The sequence below is a fragment of the Poecilia latipinna genome, unplaced genomic scaffold, assembly GCF_001443285.1.
Source record: "Poecilia latipinna isolate Pla-1442-1.1 unplaced genomic scaffold, P_latipinna-1.0 Scaffold522, whole genome shotgun sequence".
In the NCBI taxonomy this organism is placed as follows: Eukaryota; Metazoa; Chordata; class Actinopteri; order Cyprinodontiformes; family Poeciliidae; genus Poecilia; species Poecilia latipinna.
Genome location: NW_015113138.1, coordinates 58905 through 73547, shown reverse-complemented (window position 1 = coordinate 73547; position 14643 = coordinate 58905). Strand labels below are relative to the sequence as shown.

The following is a 14643-nucleotide window of genomic DNA, read 5'->3' as shown; positions in this document are numbered from 1 at the left end:
ATACTGACTGTATATTACCACGAACTTGATAACATGCAAAATCACTCTAATTGGAGATATCTTAACTGTTGGTGTCATGTATAATCCAAAGTGGAAGAGGGAGAAGTTGAAGACAAAAAATTATTGAAAAAAAAAAAAAAAAAGATCCATGACAACCGAAATTGATCAAAGTTTTAAATTCGGTTAAATGATAGGAAGCAATTTTGTATTTATGGCAGGCCTCTGGTAAGAGAAAGCCCTGTCAACACACCACTGGGTTATCGCTTGATATTAGCAGCCTTGTTCAGTCTGCATCATTTATTGGTCATGGTTAATAGGCTAATGTCGACTGAAAAAGAAGTAAAAGTTCAAATAATTATTTTTAGGAAAACCTTCAGAAGCCTAGAAACTACAGATCAAAACCACTTCAAATATTACAAGAAAGTTTGTCTTATTCTGCAATTAAAAAACAAGGTACTTATTAAGACTTGTGCATGTAGTGCATCCCTACAGGTAATGGTCAGAAACCTGGATATGGTATCTGCATATCCAAAGACTCAGTTCCCCGTAACTTTAAAGCTCTTTTTTTATTTTTTTTTAGATATGTATAAAAATATCTCTCTTTTTTTTTGGAGTGCTTTCTACTCAAACATCTGCAGCTCTGAGTAATTTCCCTGAAAAAAAAAAAAAAAAAAGGAACATGATTCAGAACCGCAGAGGAGGAGGAGGCCTCAGCTGCTTGGTTACACAGTTCAGTGCCTCAGACACATTCAGAAAAAAAAAAAACTGAGACAAAGCTTGCTTTTTCCCTCATAAGTACGAGCTACACATTCCTCTCATTCTCAGCTGGTGCTGCTTTTGGTCTCAGCTTCTTCTGGGAAATTCATGGTATTCTACACTTTAGTTCTCTGCTAAAAAAAAAAAAAAAAAAAAAAAAAAAAAAAACAGAAATATATCCAGGGTGTTATACAAACATGCCTCACAACCCAGGAGCAGAAATCTGAAGAACATCTTCAGAATGCAAGGTTAGAAAATTACAGGTTTCTACTTCTTAGTGCTTGATTTGTGTTAAAGTAACCACGGCAACCAGACCCCGATTTACCTGCGCTGACAAACAGATGTGAATTAAGGCTTAATAATTTCTCTCAATGCCAGCTTACGTGTAACAAGCACCTGAGTCAGCATCTGTCTTTTGAAGAATAAAGACACGGACGTCATCTACAAAAAATGGTTGAAATGTTCACACTTTGGCTTTCATCTTTTTAAGCAACAACAAAAAATACTCCCCCATATTATTGCTTTTTTACTCCTCTGACAAGTAAAAAAAAAAAAAGTGATAAAACAACCTCTCTGACTGAGCTGCTAATTTCCGTCTTTGGTCTGTCACTTTAGGATCCGCTTGAATAAAAAAACAAAAAAAGACAAAATAACCCACAAAAAAAACACCTCTTTCATCCCTTCCTGTTGACAGCTCATTACTTTGCCCTCTCTTTAACTCAGAAACCCCTCATCACTTTTCTAAAAACTCTCCATTCAAACGTCTTTCAGTCCCGTCTCCATCTGTAGGGTGATGGAATATGAAGTCACGCACATTTTCAGGTCCGAGCAGGGAAACAACCTCTCATCGTTAGTTTCTGGAGAGAGGCACACCAAGCTGATCCGTTTCGCATTAAAGTATTAGCGGCTCATTAATTTATTGGGTGTGGAAGGAAGAAAACAGATTTATAGTCTGAACAGATGTTTAGTCGCTCCAGCTAATATGTGGAACAACCTGTCTTTGCACATCCTGGCTGCACAGACCGGCAATTACTTCAATATACGCTCATTCCTTGGCCTTTAGTTCCAGTATGGCAGCATATTTTAGCTCATACGGTCAAACATGTCAAATTTGTTTTGATCCTAAAAATAGTCATCTTATTTATGTTATGCTATATTTTATAGATTAAGGCATTGGTGATTGAATACTGTTTTTAAATGATGAGTGAGATTTCTATAGAACTTCACATATTCAGTCTGGTTTGTGGCAGAATCCAAGAACAAAACACAAGTTTTGATTAAAATTCCTCTCAGTGCTGGATCCATTAGAGCTGTGGTGTCCAAAATGTTTTCCATGTGGGCCAAAAGCGCCTGGTTGGAAAATATCAGAAGGTTTTTACAGGAAAAAACGCAAAATGTTTTATTGTGAAATTAGAACATTTTACCTGCTTAGCATTAAAACAAACACACAATATTTTACTGAAAACAAAGAAATCAAATTTTGCAAGTTTGCCCTGCTCAAGAAAAGGTTTATAATTTCTTGATTTTTTTTCAATTGTCTTTGTCTAAAAAAAAAAAAAAATCATAATTTGTATCATTGGGCTACACACAATCATTCCGAGGGCCTCAAAATGGCCCTCGAAATGAGGGCAACACTTTGGACAGCCCCGTTGCAGGCAAAATCGGGCATCTTGATTTGCACAAGTTTTGAAAATAACTAATTCTGTGTCACTGATCACTGTTCTGTGAAAAGCCAACTTCAGCACAGAACTCACACAAAAAGCTTCTTTTGGAGAGTTAAATCATCCTGAAGTGAAGTTAAAAAACTTGCATTCAGAAACGATTGTTTTTTTATGAACTGGAGGTTGCAGTCCTGCTGCGACAGCGATATTCACCCTACCTTCTCAATCTCAAACATTCTTTTAAGCCTTTAATTCTCACTTCCTGCTTGGTTTTTCTGAGCATCTTTTCCAGAATGCTATAAACAACTACGCAGGAAAATAAAACAACCTTTACCATGTAGTTTAAAATTACGAAATGTAAAATATATATTTCTATTTAACATATATACTTTTTTGCAGTTTTTAACTGGCTTTAATGCAGCAGCTTAGTAACACACTTAAAAAATACACCCTTTTATGCATAAAAAATGGTGTGGTCTTCAAGGATTGTAAGGTTTTGTTCATATCTATAAATCTTTAACCCATCTAAAGGCAATGTCACCACACTAAATACATTCATTAATACATAATCAGGTTGTCATTAAATTGTTAAAGCAGACAGGAAACTTTTAAAGGCTATAGCTACAAAACAAATTGAATATGAACATTGTTTTTTTTTTTTACTTATTTTTAAAACTGAAACTGCAATAAAATAAAGGCCCTTGTTTTTATTTTTCCTGTTATTTTTGCATCATGAGCCAGAAATGATGGCAAACAGCCAGCCTTTTACTGTGTACTTTTATGTATAAATATATATTTTATGTAGTCTGACTGACCTCAAACCAGTGACAAAAACTGTTTAAAATGCTGATATAAAGTTTGGAAAGCAGCAGGTCTTCAAGCCTGCCTTGCTTGTGAAAAGCATCTCTTCCCTTTGTCCTAAACTAATGCAGGGTGGGTGATACATTTAAAAGCCACAGTAAACATTTGAGTTACTCGAAGGACAGCAGGTCTGGGTGAGGCTCTGCCTCCTCAGTGCCTCCTCCTGAGTCTTTACTGCAGGGGGCGCCGTTACCAAGCAGGACCTCCTCCCCAAGGCTGATGCGGCAGGATGCCTTGCCCAAAATCGGAGAGGAGGCGAGCCTGGAGTCTGGCGAGGATGCCCTCTGCCAGACGTCGCAGGGTTTGGCTCGGGACTCCAGAGGAGGATCCTTGTTGATGAGGTCTGGCACAGAGAGCTGAAGCTGGTGCCGACGTTCCTCCTCACCTCCTTCTGAGCTCCCTTTTTCTTCCTCCCCTTCTTTGACTTCATCAGTCGTGGATTTGGTCTCCTCTGTCTCTGAATCGGCTTTGTTCTCCACCAGACTGGGCTGCCCTGTGATTTCTGTCGACCTCTCCTCCTGCTCCTCACTGCCTCCTGGTAGCTTTTCCTCACTCTTACTCCCCTCGTTGGGGCCCTGAGATGTTTCGTCAGGGGAGGGCAGGAAGGGGGGAGAATCTGCCGGCTCTGGCGAGGCGACCACAGGGTCAGAGGAGATCATCATGTCCTGGGTCGTCTTCAGAGCTCGAGGGACGCGCTTCTTTCCTGTTGGCGGCGGTGGGTCGAGACGAGGAAAGGAGTCAAACATGTGGCTGGAAAAGAGGAGAGGGAAGAAGGGATTGATCTCAGGAGCTAATGGACCAGGTTTTACTACAAAAGCTGAAACTGTTAAAATATAATACAATTATTTACTGCTGTAGAATATCCAGTACAGGTTTCAAGTTTTAATCTGGTGCCCTCTTTTACTCTTTACTGTAGGCCTGAAGCCTCTAAAAAATATGGAAAATGTGAGAATAGGAAAACCCCCATCATGCCTGAATAAAAGCAACATTCCTTTTACCTTTACATTGAATTACAACCATTTGTAAGCTTTTGCGTTGCTTCAGTGCAGCTGACTGAAAACACAAATCCTGCCCTACGATTAAGACTTTAAACCTCCTTTTGCCTGCAAATGACAGCATGTTGGGTGACGGAGGAGTTGGAACAAACCGACTGCTTTCACTTTAGACCAACATTCTGATGATTAGTATCACAGATAATCAAAGCTCAGAGTATTCAGCAAACTAAATTAACATAATAAAGAGGCTATGCACCTCTGACGAATAAAATAAATCTCATAGGAGTTGAAGGTTCAGACACATGCAAACCTTAGCAACATGAAGTCAATTAGCGCTCTCCATGTACACATTTTTTAACCAAATTTTCCAACCATTTTCTTTACACTCTCTCTGTTCCTTTTCCATAGTAAAAACTCCCTTCCCTATACTTTTGTGTTATCACGGTAAATAATTTCTCGATCAGCCACCAGCTGGTCGCAGCACATGGCTGCTCATCCCGACCGTCCCGGATCTGGTTCTGCTGCTGGACGTTTCTTGCGAGGTTTGAGGGAGTGGCTCCTCTCCACCGTCTCGAGACGTCACCTACAAACTGTTCTGGAGCAGAACAGCGAGAGCAACACACCCTCTGCTTTCATCAAGGACACGAGTCCTCCGTCACACAGTCAATATCAGGACGACAAAGAGGAAGATGCTGCTGCCTCCACACATCATTTGCAGCAGCTCTGTTCGTCACCATTAAAAAGCCATGATTGTGTTATTTCATCTGTCAACAACAACAAAAAAAAGGAACTGCTGCATTTGGACAATTTGAGTTGTGGAATAAATTGAACATTTGAATAAATAAAACACAAAGAAACAAACTTTTACGAAACCTTTTTTTAAAAAACAAAAACAAAAATATACTAAATAAAGTGGAATTAAATATTTTCTAAATAGAACTCTTAGAAGAACTATTTTCTGCTTCTTCTCTGCTGAGAGGGTTTAACCTAGTGGGGGTGATAACGATTCATTTTCAAGTAAATGTGTGATAGAGGAGTTAGAACAGTCAGAAGCTGATGGTTTTGCCCATTTATCACCGCAGTTAAAATGACAGCTTCTGCAGTGACATTCTCTCCTGACCAGCTTGTTCCAGCCACTGAGACATTTTCCACCTACTTTGACAAAGTTTTAAACCAAAGTTTGCACTGTAAATTTTACTCACGGCCTGCTGTAGGGAAATGTGCTTACATGAATATAGTAAATAATATCTACCTGCCTCATTATTAAGATTTGTATTTGTTTTAATTAGAGATTATCTGTCTTTTTTTTTTTTTTTATAAAAGTTGACAGGTCTAAATGGGAATAACAGCCATCGTACATTGGATTACAGTGTAATGTAATCTGTTCAGATAATACAGACATTATTTAAATAATAAATTTCATTAGAATTATTGAAATGGTTTATCATAGTAATTCAGAAAAATACGTAACAACAAAAATAGCCCTGGTACATAATAGTTTAGATTAGAGCACCTGAAATCTTTTCTTACAGGTGCAAAGTTGAAGTAGCAGAGGATGAAATAGGGATATGAGCTGGAAAACTCAAACAGCAGGAACTGATAGCAAACAAACAAAGCAGACACTTGTGCTCTGTTTACGCTTTTCGAGTCTCATTTATCAAAAACCTGGAATACATTTGGGCTCAGAAATGGTAGGAGGACAAGTTCCATGTGTGATTTATGAAACCATGTGTCTTTTTGGCCAATCCCAGTTTCCAAACAAACAGGCGTTGATACGTTTGGCAGCAAGAAACGATTGTCAGTTACAATCAATGAACCCCTTAATTCACTGTTGCAGTGGCACTGCCCACAAACCATTTGAAAAATATACAAATAAAAGAGCAGAAAACACATTTTCAAAGAGCAATTCAACAGACACACTAAAAGTCAACCAGTAATGTCATTCTTCACACGAATAAAGCAAATATTGTGATTTATCTGATACTACTTGCTGAAAACAAGTCTTGTAATAGACGTGCTGTCTCCCTCTGACTCATAGCAGTGCATCATGCAATAGAGCACCAAATTAAACCTGACTATCCAGTACAGTATTGCTCACACAGGCCAAAATGACTTGCTTATTATTAGGCATGTAGAAATAAATCCTGCATCGAGTCCAAGGCCAACCCGTCATTCCTTCAATACCCCAAAAGTGTCATTCCACAGGAGTCCATGAGCTCTAACTCAAATCTCCCACTGTTCAAAAACCTCAACGTGAAGAATAGCTGTGCTGATATCGGAGGTCAGATTTCCTCTCTCAAAAAGGGTTTCAGATTTTGGCACTGTGCCATAATGACAATCCTTGAAAGGTAAAATTGAACTAATAATTATTGATCACTCTGCACAAAAGTCTCTGTGCCATCCATGAAAAACTCACTCCTGTGAACGATTACAAGAATAAGCTCAGTCACTGCTAGTTATAAAAATGTGGTAATTCAAAAGCTAAAAGGAGATTTTTTCTCCCTTGTTTTGCATTGTTCTCCATCTTAGCAAATTATTTGGCAAATCATAAAACTGTAATGTTGTTTGGTCAAATCAATTAGGTTTGTTGATCCCAGCTAACTTAAAATACCCATGTAGTGCACAATCTTGCACTGCAGTAATATTTCTCAAACAGCTGCATCACAAATCCACACAGAGGATCTAAAACCAGACATGGGATTTCAGCAAATTCTACTCTGAAACCTAACTTTAAGTGTTTTGAATTGAGGACACTCGTCTTTCAGCACTGTGCTCCTTTGATAAATATTACAGGAAACAAATAAGTCCATAAAAATATGTATATTCAAAAAAATTAAGCTTTTTTTGGTTGTTTTTAAGCACCCAGAAGTATCAAAAATGTATTAACTAATAGATCTCTAGAAAATTTAATTCCTAGCCTGGTGGGAGTTCTTCACCTTGTGGCAGAGGGAGCTGTGCTTACCAAGCTTTTGCCTGAAAAAGATACAGGATAAATATGACCAATTTTAGAAGCTAAGCTAAGTGTCCGAATATTGTCCTCTTATTACCAGCAATAAGCACAGTCACATCTGCGCGATTCCTCCTGTTTTTGCTCTGAATATGGTAGTTTGAGTGCTAACATCAGTGCTTGCTTTTAATTCACTGTTGGACTGAACCTTTGCTGGAAGTTTGTGATGCAATTCACTTGCCGAAAGAAATCATACAGCTGCTCATCTGCTAAATCTTACATCATACATGGGTAGCTGTCTACATTTTACACAATGAAACATAAACAAGTCCTCTATCATTTTTAGAACCCCTAACTATATATAAATATAAATTGAATTGATACAACTGATGACATTTTTTATGAGTGAATGCACCTGCTGGCAGAACTGTGGCCAAGTTTGTCCATGCAGCTCCAAACTGCGCCAACATTCTTGTTGACCTCAGTGACGCCGATGTCTCCAAGGTGGCTCGGCTCCTTTCTTCTCAGCAGGTCGTTGACCTTAGGGAAAAGAAAATTCTCAGCTTTGAAGGGAGATAAGCTATCTGGGTATTTTTTGAGAACCCGCAGAGGTTATTGTTTCAAATCAGCTTATGATGCACTGACCTTTGCCCCAACTGCCTTGCCCAGGTTAATGGCATTTTTGAGCCTTTGCTGTCCTCCAGAGGATGGGGAGTCGATGAAGGTGGAGCCAGAATTGGAATTAGCTGATACTGAGAGGGATCGGGTGGAGTGCTGACCTGCTCTGGAGGTCTGAGGGCTCTGCTTCTGGGCAATGGAGTTCTCAAACAAACTCTGATCAACTGGACAAGAAGCAAACAAAAGAGAGTGTTATAAAAAAAATCGCCACAAAAACGTAAACAGAACAAGAAAAAGTGTTTTAGAAAAAGGAGGTACAGATAAGCTGCAAACTTTTAAAACAGTAAATGATGTAGATGAGGTTCCAAAAGAAATGAAAATGTTTTTTTTTTCCATATTCCTCTGCATTAAGAATAATTAGATTCAGTAAATTATTTTAAGGTTCTTACACATTTTTATGTAATATTGCAATTATCTTTTAAAAAGTGTACAGAGTTCTAGAGCAATTTCATTTTCAAAGGTTTTGAATGCAGAATCTGCAAAACCACAAATTCAAGAGATTGCTAGATGGAAGGATGGATGTGCAAACTCAGCAAACAGGACATGGATTAAAATAGAAATATGCAAATTGATCTGTTTTTTGACCTGAAAAGAATTATCCTATTTATTATCTTTTCATTATTTTCAGGGCTTCTCAGAAGCCCTGAAAATTTCTTGAATCCAGGCTACTTTTTATTGTTTGAGCTTATTGGGGGACTGAAAACTCTCTAGCTGTTAAGACTCGGCTGTGGTTGAAGCAAACTGATATTGCATCATCAAAGTAAGATTCAATTTTGTTCTGCAAAACTGAATTTAGCATGTGGGATTTAAACGATAAAGGCAACAGCGCCACTATACCGAGTGAGGAAAGGATGATTAATAAACAACATGTTATATTACTGCAGTGGAACACACAACAAGCAGACAGTAATAGCAATCATGCATGAATGAGTCAGAATGCAGACTCAGAAACAACAAAACAGAAAGAAATTCAGTTCAGCTCAGACCACCAAATATCTTACCTCTGGGAGAGAAATATTTCTCGGGAAGCATTTAACGAGACAGAGAAACATTAGATTTCAGATCAGTTTACCCCATAAATGTGCACATTACTCCACTGTTTCTGCTTGGGAATGAAAATGTTGCTCATCCAAAACTCCTCTAAACACAAATAAATGGAGGAAAAACACCGAAACGAATTCAAAATTAAAGGCTAACCTTGACACCTCTTTGCACTCAAATCTTCCATTTGCTGTTCCAATCAAGATATCTAGAAGGGCCCATTAGCCAGACGCTCGAGGATGTCTGACCCTTTAGTACAAATCAATGTGATGTAAAGTCCATTAACTTCAAGGAAACAGAAAGGGATATGAAAAGGGAAAGGGAAAAAAAAAAAGAATTTCTACTAACATGCAGCTACCAAGAAAGGACTGTAAATAAAATTCTGTAGAACAGAGTGAGTCTGCCATTAAAATCTGAAACACATCTGTAATGAGTGACATGAGGTAGTCGACTGACTAGTTGTCTGGTGAAACCCCATTTGTAGGAGATTACACTATAAAAGAAAAATGGCAAGACAAAAAAATTCATTCCACACATTTTCTGATCTGGTGCAAGTCAAGCAATCGACAGATTTTAGCTTATTTAGGTTTTTTTTCTTTTTTCTACAGCAGGGGTGTCAAACTCCAGTCCTCAAGGGCCACTGTCCTGCAGTGTTTAGATGTGCCACAGGTAAAAAACAGTGGAATGAAATGACTTAATTACCTCCTCCCTGTGTAGATCGGTTCTCCTGAGCCTTGCTAATGACCTAATTATTCTTTTCAGGTGTGGTGCAGCAGAGGCACATCTAAAAGTTACAGGACAGAGGCCCTTGAGGACTGGAGTTTGACACCCCTGTTCTACAGCAAAGACTGCAAACTTTTATTACAAAATAGTTGAGGGTTCTTTCAAAGTGACTGGCAGCTGTTTTGTTTGCAGATGAAACGGGCTTCATGTTCATATGTTTAATCTTTGCAGCTTCATCTTTTAGTCTCTTTATATCAGCTCCACTCAGTATGTCACCTGATGAGCAAACATCAGCAGAAGAGACCAGTCGTCTAACAGAAAAACTTAAGATTTCTTTGCTTCTTTAGGGTAATATATTGCACTTTTTGTTCATTTCATTGTATTTAACCAACTTTTTTTTTTTTAGATTTAATGGTGGAATGAGGGTAATAAAAATTAACACATCAGTTCATGTTATCGATAGTTAGTTATACTGAATGTTTTATCACACAAAATTGTTACAGCTACTTGACTGGAACCTTGGGAGTTTTCCAGTCAAGATTTGGTTAATTTAAATATTTTGTTATGTAGTAAACAGGAACAAGTCTTTGCTCCTGGAAAAAGCTCCAAACACACTGATTCCATCCAGAAATAAAGCTCCAACTTTAACTCGAGACTTAATGGCTGGCTGGATTAATTTATTTATATTTAACTGCTGATTCATCTTTTACCCATGTAAGTCAGCATTTATTTATTTACTGCACTTCACTTCATGTTGGCCATTCCTTCAGTTATTTATTTTCAACAATGTACATATTTATCTATTTACTAACTTACTGTTGAGCCTCTGAATACAAATTGAATTATTCCAACAGGAATTTTTTATCTTGAAAACACTATTCCCATATCCAAAATAATGGAAATCCTAGACATTCATTTTCAGAGGACAATTCATTATTAGTAGGGCAGTCAAGAAATATTCTTATTTGAAAAAAAAAAAAAAAAAAAAAAAAAATATATATATATATATATATATATATATATATATACACATATATATAAGGTTCCTATCTAAATACATGTTCATTAAATTATAACTCTGAATTTTAACATTCTGCAGCTTTTCTCTGAACCACCTCCTGCTTCAGCTTCAACTATTTGAAAACTACTTGAAATTTCTTTGCCTGATTCATTTACATACAAATAGTGTCTTATCACTATTTATGTCCAATTCTCTGCTGGACTGTCCCTGAACCTTCACTGAAGGGTACGGTTTCCCAAGAATGAATGCAAATCTGATGTTTGCTTAAGACTACTTATTGTTCTGCATCCCAATGTCAGTATTCCCCAACTACAGCCACAGAGAAGTAATAGAAATGATGTTACAAGTGAATATACACGAGTTAGCTGAGCAAATGCAACAGTTTTTTTTTTTTTTAATATAAATTATCTTCGGTTGAATCGTCATTTCCTGATTTTTCTGTTTGATTAACATCAGTTTGATGCAGTGATGAGCAGATATTTGCCTTACTAAACTGAAACCACGTCTGATATTTATTCATGTAGGAACACCACCAAAGGACAGTCTGAGATGATTTTCAAGGGGAAAAAATGAACTTGAATAAATAAAAAAAATAAAAATTACAAAGAGGCATATTCAAACACAGGAATGCTTAATTAATAGAAAACTACTTAATTTCTATTTTAAGAAATCAAAAGTAGTCTTCCACCTTGGCACAATGAGTCATGCTTTTGGTGTGTTTTTACATGCAAATACAACAGTTATGTAGTTTGTAGAGCAGCTGACTTAGCCAAATTTTAATAATGCAACATTCTGCAGAGTAAGTCTGCTTCTTAATAAAACAGACCATTACCATTTACTGAGGATCTTCTGCTAAATTAGGTGACGATTGGACCCCCATCACACTGTTTAATGTTGCTATGTTCTGGGAAATATTAAATATAATTAATGGGCACACACACTACATTTGTCTCCCACTTTATTGTTGGCATCCTGAATATCAGCACTGCTTCTGCTTTACAAATATGCTGCTATTTCAGCAACGTAATTGGAATTACTAAACTGGGGCTGTTTAACAGGAGATTTGTTTGATTTGCCACTCATTGTGCTCAGGCGTACGACCATCAGTAACATTTACTAGGCAAATTAATTTCAAAAAACAAATTATTCACATCCTTGTAATTAGAGATGGCACAATCTTGTGTGCTGCAGCTTCACTGTGGTTTGTGCAGATGAAAAAGGAAGCCCTCTTTTTTTCTTTTTGACAAAAACATAAAAGAAAATAAAATGTAATTAATACCATGCACTGCTATTTAAAGTCTTAATTTTGTGCTGTCCACCACTTCTATCCGTTAATCAAGTTTTTTTGTTGTGTAAGTTCTAGTTGAATGAACTCTGAAAACCTAATCAAAAAAGAAGAAAAAGGATTAAAATTATATTCACAAGTAAAATTGTGAAAGCATGTTCATTTCAACAATAAACAGCATTGCAATAACCGTGGACACTTTTCAGAAGCCAAGTGGGACCGTGGCCATCTGAAGGGAAAGTCAAGGATCACAACACAGACAAAACTGACATGCATATACTGTGTAAACTTCAAGCACACACACCGAAAAGGAGCATATATGATTAAAGATGAAAATCAATAGAAATTTGAGATGCACAGAGAAATCCACTGGTAATAGCATTCACTAGATTATATACTTCATTGGTGCCCCCAGTCAGTGAATGCACCACACCTAAGTGCTAAAAGGATTGGCAGCCAACAATAATCCTCTTGAGTTCCTGTTGTTACGGGGTGAAGAACACTCAGTAATTCTCATCATCAGTGAGGTGTGTGTAAATAAATTCAGGGAAAGCACAAAACCTTGTAAAGGCTCCTAGAAAAGAAGCTGTATCACTCAAACATGCTTGAGATCCTTCAGGCTGCCATAAGAGAGAGAGTGAAACATCAGCACAGAACAGGAAATTCAATGTCCTCCAGCAAAGTTGTTCTATTTTATCTTTTAAAGAGATTAAATCTGTCTGTCATGGAATGTTATTACGCGTAAGGAACTACTTACTCTATAGGAAGTGCAGACATAGACTAATGTTTAAAGCTTTATTTCCATCACAGTGTTTGTGACACTATCAAAATACTTTAATTTTGTCTGACATGTTGACTGACCTGCCTCTCCGCTATTCTGACAAATATATTGTTAAAAACAACTCTTGGAAGCCACAAACTGCAGATTGCCTGTTGACAATTTGCAAGGGCTTTTTTTTTTTTTTTAAACAATCAGTAAGAGATTTTTACCGATTGGCTGTCTCTTGAACAATTTTATTTGTCTAGGTACAGAAAGCATAAAGGGTGTAGTAGGTATCTTTTAAATACAAAACAAACAAACAAACAAAAAATTTTAAATATATTCGTTAAAACTGTAACTATGTTGTCACAGTATAAGATGAGACAGATCATCTGGGGAAAAAAAATCAAGGTCATCTGCCTCCTCCTGTGGGCCTACTGCTATCTGTGGTAAATACCAATTTATTTAGAAAATAAGAGACAAATACAAGAGAGAAAAAAAATGAGAAATCCAAACTAACTACAAGTGAAATCAGCAGGGCAGACATCTGCAACATCGGCCCCTTAGACATCAGCCACAGAATCTCTTGGTGTTTCTCTAGCAGGATTTATGCAGAATGATCACAAATGAGCACCAAAAAAAAAATAATAATAAACAATATTTGATATATATTTTTTAGCATCAAAGATGCTATATATATATATATATATATATATATATTTTTTTTTTTTTTCAAAGCTGCATATCTTTGAAAACCTGCTTTTTGAAAAGAAACATCCCCTTTTACGGGAACTTTCTTGATGTTTCTTCAGCCAAAATTTGTAATGTAGCTGTAACTGCAAACATGCATGTCTGCTTGTTCGGATCTGATGGGAATTGGCCTTAATGGGCTACATGTCACAAACCTCTGATGGAGTTCAAACTGCTGACTGTGCTGCTGAGGGGTGCAAAACAACAACTACAAATAATTTCCCGGTGTTTCCAATACATCTCTGTTTACCTTTTGCGCTCCCTTAGAAAGCACAAAGCAACAGCAATAGTACTGGAGCACTGAAATGTGCATTAACACAGATGTTAAGAATAATGCTTACAAATGGAAAAGAAGGTGGAATGAAAAGAAATCCAAACATCTGCAGATATTATTTTCTAAAGCGATCTAGTTATTTTTGTGCTCTGTGCACGAGTTGTTCTTTAAATTACAACTAGGACTAGGAGCTCTCCGTATGCCACAATCTGCATTCATTTGCATTTGTTCTTTTCAAATGGCTGCTGATTAATAAGACAATAGTGAGATTACTAGTGGAGACGGCAAGATGTAGAGCGTAAACATGCAATCACTTACATCCTTATGTCATCATGTTCTTTTATAACATAAAATTTTGTTGCACGGAGAAGCAGGTCAAGGCGAGAATGAGAGCAGCAAAGTGAGACATTTAGGTCCACACAAAAAGTGTTTACCAAGGAGAGCAGAGTCTTTCGTAGGAACCAGACTGAATCCATTGTGAGGATAACGCAATCATCTGCAACACTGCAGAAAACTGTTAGCCTTCTCCAAAAGTAAGAGTGAAATGGGATTTTTTTCAGTGTTGGTCATTTGTAACATTAAAATGTTACTGTAATAGCTACTCAAATGAAGAGCTGCATAGCAATCCAATGGAAAAACAGAAGAGACTAACAATCTCTTTGGAAAAGCAAAGAGATTAACAATAAAAGCAAATATTTTATGTTTGTTACTGTTTATTTAAATGCACCTTTTCTCAACAGATCACATGTAAAAAACAACTTCCAATCACTTCACTAATTAACAGCTTTACATTTTCCTGTTTTGTTAATTTCCTAACCCCCCCCCCCCAAAAAAAAAAAAAAAAAAAAAAAAAAAAAAAAAATAATTTTTTTTTGGAGAATAAAAAAAATT

At 37.0% G+C, this 14643-nt stretch overlaps 1 protein-coding gene across 2 annotated transcripts in view; it reads right to left on the bottom strand.

Moving 5' to 3' along the window:
* Positions 1 to 2128: 2128 nt before the first annotated feature.
* LOC106952508 (uncharacterized) overlaps positions 2129 to 14643 on the bottom strand; it is a 71393-nt gene continuing 58878 nt past the window's right edge. For both annotated transcript variants that reach the window (XM_015040664.1, XM_015040665.1), the window contains exons 6-8: positions 7866 to 8062; positions 7636 to 7760; positions 2129 to 4028 (exon numbers count right to left, since the gene is read on the bottom strand). In XM_015040664.1, the coding sequence (XP_014896150.1) occupies positions 3389 to 4028; positions 7636 to 7760; positions 7866 to 8062 (962 nt within the window). In that variant the 3' untranslated portion in view covers positions 2129 to 3388. The remainder of the gene's footprint in view (positions 4029 to 7635; positions 7761 to 7865; positions 8063 to 14643) is intronic.